Source organism: Dermacentor silvarum, chromosome 4 (genome assembly GCF_013339745.2).
Source record: "Dermacentor silvarum isolate Dsil-2018 chromosome 4, BIME_Dsil_1.4, whole genome shotgun sequence".
NCBI classification, from domain to species: Eukaryota; Metazoa; Arthropoda; class Arachnida; order Ixodida; family Ixodidae; genus Dermacentor; species Dermacentor silvarum.
This window is the reverse complement of record NC_051157.2, coordinates 99,435,456-99,452,466: the sequence shown is the minus strand read 5'-3', so window position 1 is coordinate 99,452,466 and position 17,011 is coordinate 99,435,456. Positions and strand designations below refer to the sequence as shown.

The 17,011-nt window shown below is 47.7% G+C and overlaps 1 protein-coding gene across 1 annotated transcript in view; it reads left to right on the top strand.

Moving 5' to 3' along the window:
• The window catches only part of LOC119450445 (paired box protein Pax-6), an 80,653-nt gene that overhangs the window by 47,564 nt on the left and 16,078 nt on the right, over positions 1-17,011 (top strand). Inside the window, exon 4 of the mRNA XM_037713889.2 lies at positions 10,710-10,980. Within this exon, the coding sequence (XP_037569817.1) occupies positions 10,710-10,980 (271 nt within the window). The remainder of the gene's footprint in view (positions 1-10,709; positions 10,981-17,011) is intronic.

Below are 17,011 nucleotides of genomic sequence, written 5' to 3'. Positions count from 1 at the left end.
GTGAGTGTCCTGCTGCTTCATCTGTTGCCTCTCTTTCACGGTTCGACAGCATACCTATATATCAACGGACTCAAAGCAGTGGTAAAGGTATAGAGCGAGTCGCATCAGGTCGCACAAGCAGCCTCTTTGAAAGTTGGTTGTCATTATGAAAATTCGTAATTGCCGGTCCAGTATACCCCAACTCGCCAAACTTTTGCACATCGAAAGATTAAGGAGCAATCAAATAAGGAACTCGTCATTCACCATGATATATAAGGGACGTGCATGGAGATGTGAAAAAAGGCAGCATTGCACAACACGACTGAAGCCAAACGAGTCGGCCCAACACGTGATCGTCCCGGGACGTCAGAGCACACGGTAGGTTTTAGTGCATGCGCCGCTCCGCAGGCATGCAGATCATATGGCAGAGCAACCGGACAAGTGCGCATCGATTAAATACTACTGCGAACCAAACACTCCCGACCATACACTGAGTCTCAGAGGTCACGGGTTGGGCCGACATTTAGGAGGAAATAGCGAAGATTACGGCTTCACGAAGAGATAGCTTGCCAAGGCTGCAGCTGAGTGACTTCATGCTCGCTCCGTGTTTATTTCCTTATGTCGGTGTACAGTTCAGCATAGCATATAATGTGTGGAAGCCAAGTGAAAGATATTGTGGGGTGAGGTAGACAATGACGTGATCCTGGCAAAAAAAAAAAAAGGAAAAAAAGTCGTGTGACCAACATTATTTCGACTTGCTCAGCCACGTGCGTACATTGTGCCGATCCAGTGTGCAGCTCATCATACCAACCATGCATCCAGTAAGTTCCCAACAAGTGTTGTTCTGCGATCGGAGCATTCACCGTTCTGACACATTGTACGATCGACTGGTTGGTTTAGGTGCGTGTGTCTACCGTTTCAGTGGAATATCATTGTGAGGCCGCGAAACGCGTAAATGACGCTGTGCAGACAATGTTTGTGTCGATGGAGGCGTACACGAACTGTGCAGAGAAATGGCTAGAAACGCAGGCTTATAAAAACAAAATGTAGAATGTTTTGTGACGTTCGAGCGGCTGTTTCTTTGGCTGTGAAAGCCATGCGCGCGCTGGTCTAAGACACCGACGCATTTTCGCGTCGGTACAAATTGCGAATCAGAACCGAAAAAAAAAAAACTAAAACAAAAATTGTCCACTTTTATCTCCAAGTTCATGATATAATCACCAGACATCGAGAGCTGGGAGAACAGGCTGCTATTCGCATTCGTTTACTTCCTATCTGAAACGTCGTCTGTGCAGGTGTGCGCGCCGTTTAGGTTGACCTCACCAATTGCTATATGCGCGAGTTTGTTTAGTTCTATTCTGTTTCAGTCAAAAATGGTGAGCTACAATAAATAAAGCACACATCAGTAAGGGGGGGGGGGGGGGATCGAAGCGCTGTCACGTGCATATATATTATTACATGCTATAACTATGTGTTTTTGACAGTAGACCAGCCTAAATTTGGCACATTTTATTTCCTCTCAAAGCACACCTAAAATACACACACAGAGCTCTTCTGCGTCCGCTCTGCTCGTACTCGCCTGAAACTGACAGGCTTTAGATGAGGGAGGAGGGGGGAGGGGGGGGGGGGTCCTGCCCGTGCTGCTGGCAGGAAGATGGCGCTCTTATCTGCGGGCCATATAAGCAGGGGGGTGGTGCGGCCACGTCGCTGGCCCCGCCGCGCAGCCGCGTTATCTCGGCTCCCTCAGGAACTGTCGTGCCGCCGGCTTCGGAAGCCGCAAAATGTGTACGCGGCCACGACCGCGGTGCTTGGACAGGAACGACGCCGGCACCGCCGCATCGCACTGCGCGAGGTTTCGGAGAAGCGAGCTGCTCAAGCAGAAGAATCCAATGTGCATGCTCGCTCGCATGCGCTCTCGTATCGATGTTCATCTCGGAGCTTTTTCTGGGCCTTTCTCGCTGCGGTATATACGCGAGGAAAGTCATGACCGGGAAGATGTCCCTCAACGTGCAAGTCCTTCCTGTGCTGCTTTGTGCAAAGAGTCTTCGCGCTGTGTGCTCTATGCGTATACATTTAGAGAGTAGGTATATATAAGAGATAGTTCTGCTGCGGAAACAACGTGAGCCTTACGAAACGATGTAACGAGGACTGACAGAGGTGAAAAATATATCGGTCGGGTGATTCCCTCGTGGATGCCTTTTGTGCGCCCTGTGCAAACGTCGTTGCGCTGTGCGTATGTCTTCGCAGAAATAACACGCGGCAGGTATCTCAAAAAGTTAATAAGCTGATCTAAACCAGGAAGCTTGCCCGGCGAAGACGCTGGCTTGAAGTTTTTGCTGAATGTTCGTGGCGTGAGCTGAAAAGGTCGAGACAGTCGATAGTAAACAAGCGACTAGTTTCACATCGCGCTCTTTAACACGTCTTGGCAAAGCGTCGCACGTCGCTGAGCGTCATACATTATCGTTCATTGTTCGTCAACTACTGAACAAGAAACTAGTGATTTCATCACCCCGGTGTTCCGACAAACGAATGGATACGCCGCGTGAACGAGGACTATAGGTATAGCAGACTGTGACGCCAGTCCCTGATAACTCGCAAACGAAGAAGGAAAAATAAGCGAAGACATTCCCGCGAAACGAACAGCCGACGATAAACTCGCGAACAGGGGCAAGAGACCTCGGCACGCCGCCGCCGCTTTCTTTTATTCCCCTCAATTTTGGCCGCAAACGAGCGAATCATAGCGTTCCCTCCGCCATCCATCCATTCATGATGGCAGCGAGCAAGCACCCCGGGGCGGCCACAAACGCGTTGGCCTGCAGCGCTCGCGCTCGTCCCCCCCTCCGCGAAGCACGCACACACAAGCGCGCACGTGCGCGCATCCCATCTCGAGGAATAGAAGTGGAGGAGGTGGGGGGGGGGGGGGGGGGGGGGCAGAATGGAAATACCACTGCTCGCGTATCTCGTCCTCTCCCGGCAGCCGCCACCGCCGCGGACGAATTCTCCCCCGGGGCAGCAAGAACAGCTCGGCGGCGGCGCGGCGAACGCAAAGCGTTAATCCGCTCCTGTCTTTAGCAGCGCGGAAAATTGGTTGCGATGTGGCGCCAGCCCGACCCAACGCGGTGACGGCGCAAGAACGAGAGGAGGAGGAGGAGGAAGAGGTTGGGGTCCTGGAGAGGGTGGACACGGAGGGATGTTGGCGCAGCAGCTCCCTGGCACGACAGGGCGTACGTCGCGCGGCGCGGAGGACTGCGGGCTCGCTGCAGTGCCTTCGTTCCCCTCCTGCTCGTTTCGTTGGCCAAGAGAGCTCGCTTGCGGGGCTAAAGCAGCCGTGGCAGGCGCTGCTCGTCATCCGATGCCTTCCCTGGCATGCGCGCCTCCATCCTTCCTCCCATCTATCCACAGCGTTCCGTATCGCGATGTATAGCTGCGTGCAGCGTTAGTTAGGGCTCGGCTGTGTACGACAGAGGGCGTGTCCCCACACTATGAAAGGCAGGTCCTCCTTCGAGTCAGTAAAGTTGGACCTTTGACACTGTGCTGGCTGCGCTCGTACTGATTCGGAACGAAAAAAAAAAAAAGCCCTGCGCAGTCTGTGTTCATGGCACCTCGTATAAGAAACGTGCAAGATGTGATTACTTGGAGTAGCTGCCTCAATTCGCCTGCAATAGTCCCGTAGAATCCATTGTTCAAAAAGCAGCACGCAGGTTCCTTTAAAATCTAAAGGTCTACGGATCGTCGCTTCACCTGCATCTGGAAACGTAAGCTGACAACATCTCCACCACTAATTTTAGCGTCGCAAGTGTAACGATATAGAAATACGCGTCAGCTTCTAGCTGTCGGGGTCCCCAATGCTACTGCACGCTTCCAAGGAGGGTAACGAAATATTAGCGGATATTGTGGTCGGGAGTTGACAGCTTACGTTATTAAAAAGCTCAGAATCTATTTTCGTCACGGCAAGCTCGTAACACAGCCTCCCCCCCCCCCCCCCCCCCCCCACCCTCCCCTTGAGCAAAATGAGAGGGAACGCCCATATTGTTTTAGATAGGCCATGAGGGCGAAAGGGACGTGCTCTGCTCAAAAGGGTTCATCGAACCAAAATGTGAAAGTGCAAAGCTACTTGTCGAATATTGACACTCTATCGAATGTAATCCACACATGGCAAATAATCGCTGCTTGTAAACAAATTCGATGTTTCTATAGGTATAGTACTCACGACTGCACCGTACAAACATGCATCGTTTGGGTGTTCACTAGCTCGAGCACTGTGATTAGCTCGTGGACTACAGCTATACGAGAGGACCCTTCTGCTCTGAACACACTGTACTGAACTATACATCTATGCTTGGCGCAGCGGGTGTATAGCACAGGTTTTGCGAGGGTGCCCGGAGCAGCCGCACCCTTGTGCTTAAGTCCTGGCTTTACTAGAGCCTTACTAGAGAGACCGAGTGCGCGGAAACACCGCTGCACAGCTCGTGTCCCCGACCGACTCATAACGCGGAGCATAAATTATAAGCTCGCCCGCGCCCTCCCGCATTAGGGTTGCGAGCGCCGGCGCCTTGCGCTGCGGCGATATAGTCGAGGATTTAAATCGCCAGTGCGGCTCCTGTGTCCGGGCGTGTGTGTATGTGTGTGTTTGCATTGCCCACGGGCAGGGAGGAGGGGTTGTTTATGACAAGCTGCAGCTCATAGTCCGTAACAAGTTTCTCTCCTCGTTAGCGCTCTGCATGCGCGCGGGACCTCGTGGCTCTCGGCCGGGAGTGGCGCGGATTTCAGGGCAGTTGCGTTTCGGGGAAAAAGGACTCGGCCGGGCGCCGAGATTGATCGTGCGACACTATAGCCGGAGGAAATGCCGCTGCAGTTGTCGCGACGATTGTTCACCGCGCTGGCGCTGCACGTCACCAAAGGACGACGAGCTCCCGGCGCCGCGCCCGTTCTGTGAACAGCGTTATGTATATACCGTGTCGCAAAATCGGTGAATGCTCAAAGTATACTGTATACGCGTACGGGGATGCAAAGAGCTTATTCTATAGAGAATTTAGCAAATGGAACCCTATCGCTATGTATAGTGCCTAACGGAGCAGCAAACATGCGTGACCTTTTAGCCTGCATGGCAATGGTGGCTATATACAGCACGAGGATGTGTATTTATAAACTTCGTCCGTCTGGCTTTGTGACTTTGCAACTTCATCATTTTCAACAAGAACATTGCGCTATAGATGCTACAATTGGCAATTATTATGCAAGTGCGCATACTCTCCCTCCTTCACGTGTTTAGGAGAATGTGATTGCTTGGAAATTTAGGAATATATAAAGCGTGTGTTGAGTGACGCTATACAGGAACGTTTGAAGTCACAAGCATGAAGTTTAGACATATGAATGTACTGTATACGTAATATTCTCTTGGTATATCTATAGATATTGGTGAACAATCACACCAGTGTTCCCCCTTAATTTTTGTATGAATCTCTATGCAGTTACGGGACGTTTCTATAATGATTATGATCATGGTAATGATAATGACTATGGTATGGAAAGACGCCATGCGTGCCAAGCCATGCTCTTTACGCTCCCAGGCGGCGCGCTAATGAGGCTTGCCAGAAGGAAGATGGCCAGGGTGTCATATTGCGCCCTCTGCTCGGCATGCGGTATTATATAGTCTTCTGGAGGCATTATTGGTAGATACTTGGACTTGTAGAAGTGGCGCTTTTTATTTTTTTATTTTTTTATTTTATTATTATTTTTTTTTACAGCGTGGGAGCGAACTCCACATGATTCTGTCGATTGTATGTATACTATACATCTGTGCTCTCCGCTTCGCTTCTTGGTCTCGTGTTTTGGCGCTGTATACAAGCAATTACACTATATAGATATGTTTCAAATTTCACTAGATATTCAACTGGGCGTATTAATTCACTTCCTATACAAATTTGACTTTTCTGTTTTTTTTTTAAATAAATGGCGTTTATTTTGCATCCACATTTTTCACAAGCCACCAGCGCCCAAGGATTTGTATGCGCCATGACTTATATGTTCACTGCATTTTCGCGTGTGGGTTATATATGTATCGATTTATGATGCGAACCTGACTGGAACGTCCCAGTTTGTAAATCCGGAGAGGCAATCGCTGTTGTATATATGTATGTTGTTTTTACATGGTTCGAAGGGCACCGCCTATCCTGAGCCCAATTTAAGTCAACGCAGACGCAGCAACCCAAGGCTTGACACATAATGCTTGAATAATGCTCGAATACTGCTTGAATACTGCTTGAATACTGCTCGAATACTGCTTGAATGCTGCATGAATGCTGCTTAAATTATTGATGTCACTGTTTTCTGGCTGCCTTAACCCAATATCGACCATTCGTGCCATCGCTAAACGGGGTATACCTGTTTTCAGGATTTAACTCGGCGAGGAAAGCAAAGAAATTTATTTCGCCTTGCAATATAGTCCAATCATAGCTCAGTATACCACACTTGCATATGTGCCTTTAAAGCAGGAAGGAAGAAGCAGGAAGGAATAAGCAGGGAGAAAAGTCTGCAACCGAATGCGAGCCCTAAACTGAGCGATGGAATTAAAACGTGCGCATGTGCGAAAGACAAACACACAAATTATGTATAGTAGCAAAATTTCGAAAAGGTGAAGAGGAGCGGTATACTTATCTCGCTATTTCTGGTGCTTTATGTGGTAAGCTGACAAATTGATAATAACGGAAATTGGTTGCAGACCTGATAGTATCTAGAAAGATTGAAAGCCGTGTAGATTAAGGAGTAAACGTATATACCTTGACAGTCTTCCGGCTAAAATTAAGACGAATGTTTGTACTTGGGCGGGCTCACAGCTAACACGTGGGGTATAATATAACCGGTGGTCTATGTCGCATGATAATGGGATGGATACTATAAGCGAAGGGAAAAAAAAAGGGACGATCGGCGATCACATGACAGGAAATCAGAGCGAGGGACAATGTCATACCTCTCACAGTTCTAGACACGCTTGTCGGCAATTCGCGACACGGTTTGACAACACGGATCACACGGACGACAGCTTTCGGTTAACAATCATTTGCTGGCGTCGAGAGTCAGCGCTCGCATCGCCACCACCGTAACCTCGGCATCAACATTCTGTTTAAAGTCGGCCCTCGTATTATTTGTTCTTTCTCGTCCGTGTTTCGTCTGCGCTGAAGAAAAGGAAGAATAACTACATGATGAGGTCAGACAATATGTTGTCCGGCGGTGTATAAATAATTTAGAAGGGCTGACTTGCTGGGCTAGCTCGTCTTGCATTCTAATCAGGGTATATAACTTAGCGTATACAGGCAGACAGGTACTGTCCTTGTGTGTATTTATTTTGTGTGGGTGTCTGTCCGCCACATTGTGCTGTAAGTTAGCATGGTCGGAGCACCCTATACAGTGGTATTATGCAACGTAGACGATGACGACGGCGGTGATGATGATGATAAAGATGATGGTTATCACTTTGATGGCAAAACGTCTGCTACGTGATGGAGAACGTCTGCCACATTTGTTAACTCACCTTCACACGACGCGCACCTTGTCGTGCTTGAGTTTACATAATTATTCCTTACGAACATCCGCTGCTATTGCCAACGTATATATATATATATATATATATATATATATATATATATATATATATATATACGCTACAGAGCCCTTCCTCTTCGCTGTATAGGACCGTTCTCCCTGGAAAAATGAATATGCGACGACACTGATTCATCTGTCGCGCAATGAGAATACATTGTGAGGCGGAGGCGTCATATAATTATACGTGCAAGAATCTCGCGCAACCAGCCGCGGCGTCTCGTGACAAAACGGGCGATGGCGACATCTATAGTCGTCGCTTGGCCAATTTTCGCAATAAGAGTGGCTACACAGTCTCACGATGTACCGATGCATCATCCTTCGCTCCAGCAGGACGCGTGGGTCGGCCCACGCACGCAGAAGCGGATGCAGAAGTGTGCGTGATTCGGCGCGTCAAGTCGGGAGCATCCGTGTTACAGCGGGGCAGTTGGCCAATTCCCCCGATTGCGTAACGCCTTTACATAGAGTTGATCTCTCACTGACCAAGCAAGACCCTTTGTCCTTTAGCGAGCTGTATACTGCCCATTATAACATATTTCTGGGCTCGTATGCACGAAAACGTTCTTACGTTATTATTGTTCGTAAGACAAAATATCAGCTAATCCTGTTGCTGGCCGTATCAATAGCGAACACGGCGGATAGATGGTAAAGTGCACCTACGAACGAGGGGCTTCGTGAGACATATATATATATATATATATATGCAGAAAGTGAGAGAGAGAGAGGGTCTTGGAGCAGATGCTTCTTACTACTTCATTTCACTTATTGAGTGATGAAATTTACTCGAAAATGACATATACTGGTTAATAAGGAAAAACTAAAAAGAACCAAATGGTGGATGGGCGGTCAGACGCGTGAGAATTAAAGTAAGAACTCATTCACACACGGTACAAAGTAAAAAAAGGAGAAAAATAAAGTTCGAACGTATATATACTCTGAGTACTCTGAAGCAGCAAGGTTGCACAGAAATTACGCATAGCCCATAATTGCCTCTTTGCAATGTCTGGAGAAAACCACGGTCCAATGATAGTCTCTGTATAGAGAACGTTGGACTCCCCATTGTTCTAAAGAAAGTATCATTGTGTTAGTGAGCTGTTCAGTGTACAGAACAAAATGTTTCTGATCTTTATTACATACAATTTTCCTCTTGTACATTGACCTGTTGTACATTATAACGCACATTGATTTCACTACTTTTCAAGATTAACTCTGAAGTGGTTATGTAAAACATTCATCATGGAAATGAATTGTCGGACGCATGCGGAGCCGTGGGGAAGAGGCCAATAAAACTATGTCAAACGAAAAAAATGTTATGCAAGAAAAAAAAGAAGAAAATAACAGTATAGAATGGTAAGCCAGGACTGCAGCATGAAACACATCATCCCGCGTCTGTATCCATCAATATGTTCCGTTCTGTGACTTGGTCAACTCGGCAGCAGCTCCCTCCGAGAACAGAGTAACACAATTTCAATATGGTCTATGCTAGCAAATCCAATCAAGTGTTTTATAAATGCAAAGCGAGACTGTTTAGCTCTGATAAAACTAAATTGAACTCTTCGTTATAAAACGTATAGTTATAATGGCATGAAGCACCCACTCAAGCGGGCTGTGATAAAAATGTAGGCATCAGTGTGCGAGATATTTATTCTCTTAAATCCCCTTTGTGTGCCTCGCATGCAGTGGTCGCTGTAGTACGTATATTACTAACTGGTCGTATGCATATTATTTATTTTCCTCCTGCCTTCCGGACGACACAGAAGATGAGCGCTCAAATGCGCCTCCAAACGCTCCGCAACGCACTTGGACCACAGGGAAGACGTTAAGACTGAGGATCGTGCTCACATATTTGGAAGATGCGGCTGTCGTATCCCTGTTCCGTCAGGAACAGACTAGTTCTTCTAATGAGTGCATATGTCTCCCCAAGCATTGTGCTGTAGAGGAATTTCATGCCGATAGTCGGCTTTACAAATATTTTAAACAAGATTGTTTTTTGTTTGTTTCTTGTTTCTTTCCGCCACTCCTGTTTGGACACAGCAGGCCTTGCTGTAGAGTAATCGTCGTAAAGGAGGCTGCCTAGCAAGTCACCAGAGATCGAAGTGATGTTCAAACTTTGGTTACGCTTTTCTCGCGCTGTGCAAGGGGCCGTGCAGTTAATTATTAGCACTCGCTGTTATACGTATCGTCGAAAACAGCATTCTGTAACAAAGTCCGTAAGCGTGCGTTGACAGTGGAGCCAGGCGCGAGGCACCTTGTTGACGTTATTTATTACGCTGCACGGTATAACGGTCGACCAGAAGACAGCGGTGTGGGTTCGGGAGCAAACTGGGGTAGCCAATATTGTATAGGTGATATTAAGAGGGAAAAATGGAGCTGGGCAGGCCACGTAATGCGTAGGACAGATAACCGGTGGTCTATTAGAGATACAGAATGAGTGCCAAGGGGAGGCAAGCGTGGTCGTCGAGGGCAGCAGAAGATTAGGTGGGGTGATGAAATTCGGGTATTGACAGGCATAACTTGGAATCAGCTATAGCACAAGATAGGAGTAATTGGATATTTATTTTTATTTATTTTATTCAATACTACCGGCCGCCTTTTGGTAGCCAAGGCAGGAGTGGGTACATGCATGTGATTAACAAGCTCTTGGTCCATCAGGAGAACAACAAGAATAACAATTACAACAGGGAAGAAAAAAACGCATAGGCACACAGTAAAGCTTTTGTGCAGCAAATCAGGAATAAGCAAAGCAAGACATAGACGCGTTACATTCAAATCCGAAGATAAATCACCAGAAAGGCCTTTCCCAGCATCATCGCTGGGAAAGGCCTTTGTCCAGCAGTGGACATAGAAATAAGCCGAAGATGATGACGAGGATGATGATAATTTCTGTCTTATATGAATTTGCATTCTCATCCGACTATTATAGCGTAGCGGAATTAATTACAGCAAACTCACACGCGTGAAATCGGGGCAGGCAAGAGGTACCATGCGTTTATTTCGCACCATTTCCGATCCCACATGTAGTAAACTACGTAGTACGTAGTAAAGCGCTACGTAGTAAACTACATGCCCATTTCATACAGCACGTATAGCTCCAGAACGCCATATGATACGCGTTCGTGGTGACCGTGCAGGTGTCCTCCATCAACCGGGTCCTGCGCAACCTGGCGGCGCAAAAGGAGCAGCAGCAGGCGGCCGTGCAGGGCGTGTACGACAAGCTGCGCGTGCTGAGCGGTGCCTCCCCGCTGGGCTCCGCAGCGGCGGCGGCCGCATGCTGGGGTCCGTGGCAGCCCGCGCAGCCGACGCCCACGCAGCCCGGAGCACAGGGTCCGCTGGCTGCGGCCGTGGCGGCGGCAGCAGCAGCCTCCACCACGCTGCACGCGGCACAGCACAACAAGGCAACCGGTGAGTGTCGTTCGCGCCTTCACGCCGGTCTATACAACGCGGCGCCACTTCGATGGCCGCAATATATATCTGGCGGATGCGCCAGTTTTGTATGGCTAGTTCATATAGCAGCAGCGAAGCGCCTGGAGAACAACATCATGCGAGAGCAGCTCGCCTGTATAGGGTTTCCGCCATCAATTTTGCTTGCAGGGTTTTTTTCGCCCGCTATATCGCGCCACAGTCGCTGATAAGCGTAAGTGCTAAGCCTAATTGCTAAGCCTGCATGCATGTGCCCGCCGACACGCTGAACATTCATAACTTCTAACCCGTCATAATGCTCTATATTCTCAGCAAGGCTTAAAGCTGGGAGTATACTGGTGCGTGAATCCATGCGTATACGGACAAAACAGCGGGATAAACACTGGGAAGTAGAAAAGCGCAGCCAATATACGTTCTATACTGATGTAATATGTGGCAGCGCGCTTCGATACAAGGACGTAACACAATCAACGAACACGAGCGCTGTATAGTTATCCAGCAATAAACCGATAGTTGCAGTGCACTTCGATACAAGGCGTTCACTGTGTTACGTCCTTGTATCGAAGTTCGCTGCCGTGGTATACGTCATGATTAACCCAAGCCCACCAATATGTCTTAAGCAGGTTGTATACACAGCCCCGCGCCTCTTCCGCTGTTTTGTTCTCAAGCATGGCTCTACTGATCAGCAATTGATCCTAACTGCTAACCTTTCGCAGCATATATAACCCTGGCTTCACGCTAGATGTCATTAGCTATGAATTATACTGACATGTAGGCCTATATAACGAATACGCTGCTAAACATATACCCACTGCTATATTTTATATATAGCAGTGCTATATATGCACTGCTGTTCATTCAAATGCGCAAGTGAACTGTCTCTCAAATGCGCACAACTTGTGAAAAAAAAAATTCCCTAGAGAAAGCTCGAACAAAAATAGATTTATTTATAATTTCTTTCTTCTGGCCATATCCGCCCAGTCAGGAAGCTAAAAAAAAACCCGAAAGAATGAAACGACAACAAACAACAACGACGACGACGACGATAAAGCAATAATAACACAGTTATGAATGGCTTCATAAGAAAGGAAATGTAAAGATTATAACGTCTGTCCATTCAAGGAAAGTTGGGGTCCGGTTTGGAGCAGAGGGTCGTCCTTTAAGTTAAACGGCTTTTAAAACCTCCACTATAGGGACTAACACGTTTGAGCCGTATTTACAGCCATCGCCTGAAGAGGTACGATAGGTCGGCGGTCGCACCTCAGAATATGCAGGTCGTTTCCGGTTTGACCGTGCCGGGCTGTGCGTCGCTTTGTGGTTTTCTGTGCTAAGCAGGAAGCTTCCGCTTCGAACAGCGTTAAAGGATATACTTTATAACCTTGGCTTAGAGCCAGGTCTTTTTCTATTAAAAAAAACTAAAGCTACAAAAATATTGAGGGCCTTTTCAAAACTGTAATCCAGAAAGCACGTTACCATTTTTACCTAAAAAATACGTTCATGGGGGGGAAGAGGGAGAGAAGCCGCATAATAAAAGTGCGGCATTGCTCGAAAACGTTCTTCAATGCGACCTAACCGTATGTATGTATTGACCGAGAGTCGGAAAGCTGCTTCTTTGGCGAGGCCATTGATGTCGCCGAAAGAGGGCGGCCTATAGCGTTGTAGGAGGACTATAAGGGCGCGCGCCAGCTTGCAGCCAGGAGAACGGCCACTTTCAGCCACCATCAGTTTTGTGTGGCCGGATCCACAGATTTACCCGGTTCACTGACCGTTCACATACGATCCTCACGCGCGCACACGCAGGCACGTCTCCAAACATGCACGCATCAGATTATGGACTGTTATGTTGATTATTTTATATCTAATTTTCACCTGTCGAAACGTTACGTCTTTCGCAGTGTAGACGGTACAAAATTTGCTGTTCCAGTGGGCCGCCTCTGTAAGCGTTGATGCTTTCCATGCCTTGAAACAGTGACGTGACATAGATGTAATGCATAGACTGTAATACAGCACGACCGCTCGTAGTGCAGTGTATTAGATCTCGATATTCTGGTCCCCTGCCTGCGCATTGTTTACTCCGCTTTGTACGTTTCACAGGACACTAGAAATGCAACTGCGCGCGCAGAGGTCGTCGCTTACGATGCACTTCCTAGAATAAGCGGCTCATATACCACACTGCTGGAAGCCATGCTTCCAGCAGCGGGATATTAATTTCGAGCCTCCGGCTCGAAATTAAATTTTATTCAAATACGTTGCGGTGTTTAACGTCTCGAAGTTGCACAACGTGCTATAGGAGGGACGCTGTAGCGGATGGCTGCGGAATAATTCTCACCACCTGGAGCTAAAAAAAAAATAAAAAAATAGGGGCTTTGCGTGTCAAAACCACGCCGTTCTGGGGAACTCCGGAATAATTATTTGGCTACCTGGTGTTATTTAACCTGCACGCAAAGTACACGATAGTTTTTGGAATGCGGCCGCCGCAGCGCAGGATCAAATCTACAACGGTGCTGTGGGCAACAAAAACGCTAGTCCTTGGGTCACAGCTTCGGGTGCCAGAGGCCTTCTTCTGCGTGCTGACACCAAAGTTGACGGAGTAAGCAGAGAAAGACAATACGAAATAAAAAAAGAAGGAAATTTGACGTCTAGGGGGCAGCCAGGTGAACTTTGCACTCCTTGAAGCTACAGGTAGTACTGTAGTTATTGTATTTTGAAGTGACACCGGGTGCGTGAAGGTCCGGTGGCGTCTGCAGCCATCACGGATGACGGATGTAGATAACTTACTAAGTTATTATCAATTGGCCGGACATAACACTTCAAGGCAACACTTGTGTTACGAGAGATGTACAGCGGATGGTTTCTTGTACTTTTCAATATCTGGGATTCCTTAATGTACACCCAAATTATTGCCGCACGAATATATATATATATATATATATATATATATATATATATATATATTATGTGAACGAGAAGAAAGAGAACCGAGAGAGATTTCTTAATCATCATAGAAGCCAACAACAATGACCCAAGGACAACGTAGGGAATTACTTGTACTTACTAATTGAATTAAAGAAATGATAATTAATGGAAATGAAAATGGATGAAAAAACAACTGGCCGCAGATGGGGAATGGTCCCACGTCCTCGCATATATATATATACAGGGTGTTTTCAGCGAACACCTTCAAAAATTCTTATATAACTGATAGCCTCTAATGGACTCGAGTGCGACGACATTACTTAGTTGAACTGCATCACCGTATTAACAAAATTCTGTAATTAAGTGTTCGCCCTAAGGGCTAAGCCTGATGCGATAGCCACATTGCAATGTTACGAATTGTGGCCGCTTTCGTAAGGCGGAACAACCGCAGAACTGAATTCTCGACACCAGTTTCTAGATATTAATTCCCGCTTTGCGGAGAAATGCATTGGCGTTCCAGTTAGTTTCTTAACAAAACGTCGCTTTACGCATTGAAGCACAAAATTAACTGGAACGCCAATGCATTTCTCCGCAAAGTTCGGGAATTAATATCTAGAAACTGGTGTCATCCTGAGAATTAATTCGAAGTGGATCCGCCTTGCGAACTCCGCGGCTGCAATTTGTAAATTGCAATATGGGCCATCAGGTGATTAGTTAAAAACTTAATTAGTGAATGTTTGTTAATTAGTCGATTATGCATGTCAATTTTTTGTGCAAGTAATGTCCGCCTGTTCGAGTAGACCAGCTCATTAACTAGAATCAGGCTATCTGCCACAGGCAACCTTAAATAAATTTTGAAAGTGTTCGCTGAAACACCCTATATATATATATATATATATATATATATATATATATATATATATTATCATTATGCCCTCAATGGACTGCGAGTGCGACGCATTTTAGTTAGGCTGCTCTGAACGCCGTATATAAAAAGAGCCGGTTAGTACTCTCTTTACACACGATTACAGTTTGTATACTAATAATGCTAAAGCCGAGATGCACCCGCCAGACAAAAGCGTCCTCGGCATGTACCTTATAGTGAGTGGTTGTTTGCTTCCTAATACGCTCAGGCTGTAAAATTAACCTCTGCGACCTTCTAATTTCGCATGGTAAGGCTTAGCTTTATGCTCCGCTATGATCCATATATACGCCAACTCGCACCTGCGACATGCATATACGCAAATATGCGTGAGAGCGCACGCGCAGACCTCGCGTATCTGCGCCACTCTTGATGTCCCGCGAAGCGCACGCAGAGAAGCGCAGTAGCAAGGAAGCCACGGTTCGAACGCTTGACTGTGCGCCGCAGGGTTACACATAAATGTCACTCAAGCGTGCACAAGGACGTTTTTATTCTCGAATCACGAGTGGCCCCCCTTCGCTCCCTCGTAAACCAAACAAAATGTCCCCGCGCGCTCTTCAAAAAGAAACCACATTTCCAGTGCCACATTCGAAAGCCAAGGGAAAACCGCTCGCTCCTTAGAGAAGAAGGACCACAAAACTAAAAAAAAATAATAATAATAAAAGAATCGTCCCCGTTGTTGCAGTCGTCTTCACGTCGCAAGGTGCGCACAAACCTTCGCAGCGGGACGCCATTATGCCGCCGCGTTGGGGGGCGCCTTTTCTCCCTCGACCGAGGTATACGCATAGGTGTGCTGCGGCTCGCCGAGCTTCTTTAAAAATTTTTGGAGGCTGGGCGCTGCTGCAGACGAGAGTACAGAGCCTCTTTTCCGCACGGATGCCGAAAGCTTTGCCCCTGCGTCGTGCGTCAAAATTTGGCAGGACGCGCGGTAGCGATTCAAACGCTCGCGGGAGACCCAATGCACGTGCGCGGACGCCTTGTATATATGTACACGTCTATATGTATATACATGCAGCACCTCGATCTCCCACACACACGTACGGACGCGCGTTACGCATAGAGGTATAGCGGCGGCGCAGGCGACGACAGTCTCGCCGCAAAAGTCCACGGGGGGACGCACATATAGAGCGCGATCATCGGAAACGTCAAAGCCCGCCGAGGAGCGTGGAGAAGGCCGACGGCGTGCCACACGACAACGGCTGGACGGAGCAAAAGGAATACAGAAAAGGAAGGTCGACAACGAGCGAACGCAAACAGATTAAAAGAGGGACTCGGCGCGTCTTTCTTCCCTTTATTCGGAGGACTGTCCCCGTGCGCGATCAGACAAGGGAGAACAAATGCGCCGTTGGAGGTCGCCTCGGACGCTTTGTGTGGCTGTTTGCTTTTGCCGTGCTCGGGATGTGCGTGCGCAAGTGCGTGCGTGTGTGTGTGGGTCCCACGGAAGGTGACGCACAATGTGGGTGATGAAAGAAGACCGCGCCGTTCTCCTTCGTCTTTTCTCGTCTTTCGTGCTTCCGCTCTTCCTCCCTAATACTTCTCCTGCGCTGCGTCCGCGTCAGTCCCCGGGTGGCCCGTCCGTCAAAAAGAGACGCACCCTCGGCTCTCGTCAAAATCACCCACCTCACCCCTCCGCCTCCATACCCCAACTTGTATTCCGCGCTGCGGTCGTAGTCGTCGCTGCACATCAGAGACAAACGCCTTAGACCCACCTGTCAACTGCAGGCGCCTCACACAGCTTGCTCATGCATCGGCTGTCGTGTGTATAACCAAATACGTTCAAATCGGGCCGCTTACGTATGCAGAAGTTCTGACCGAGTCAGTATCATTTACAGCTCTTGCGGATAATGTCGACAAACAGCTAAAGAAAAGTAACGAGGCGTCGTAATGGGCCAATGGACATTAACCGAACCAATGGACAATGAACACGAACGGAAACTGAACAGAATATAGCTATATACGTATATGCTTCATTGAGAACACAGGCAACGAGGCGAACGCAAATAGTTTTCGCCTTTGTCACTACGCTGTTGTTATTGCGGGGTTCTCACGTACGTTGAGTCTTGGATTGTGCTCCCCGAGCATATTATACTCCATAGTCCCTCTCCACAGCGCAATGTAAGTCAGGGAATAGCCGGAAATATGACGCCCCAACGCTGCAGACTGGTAATCCATTAT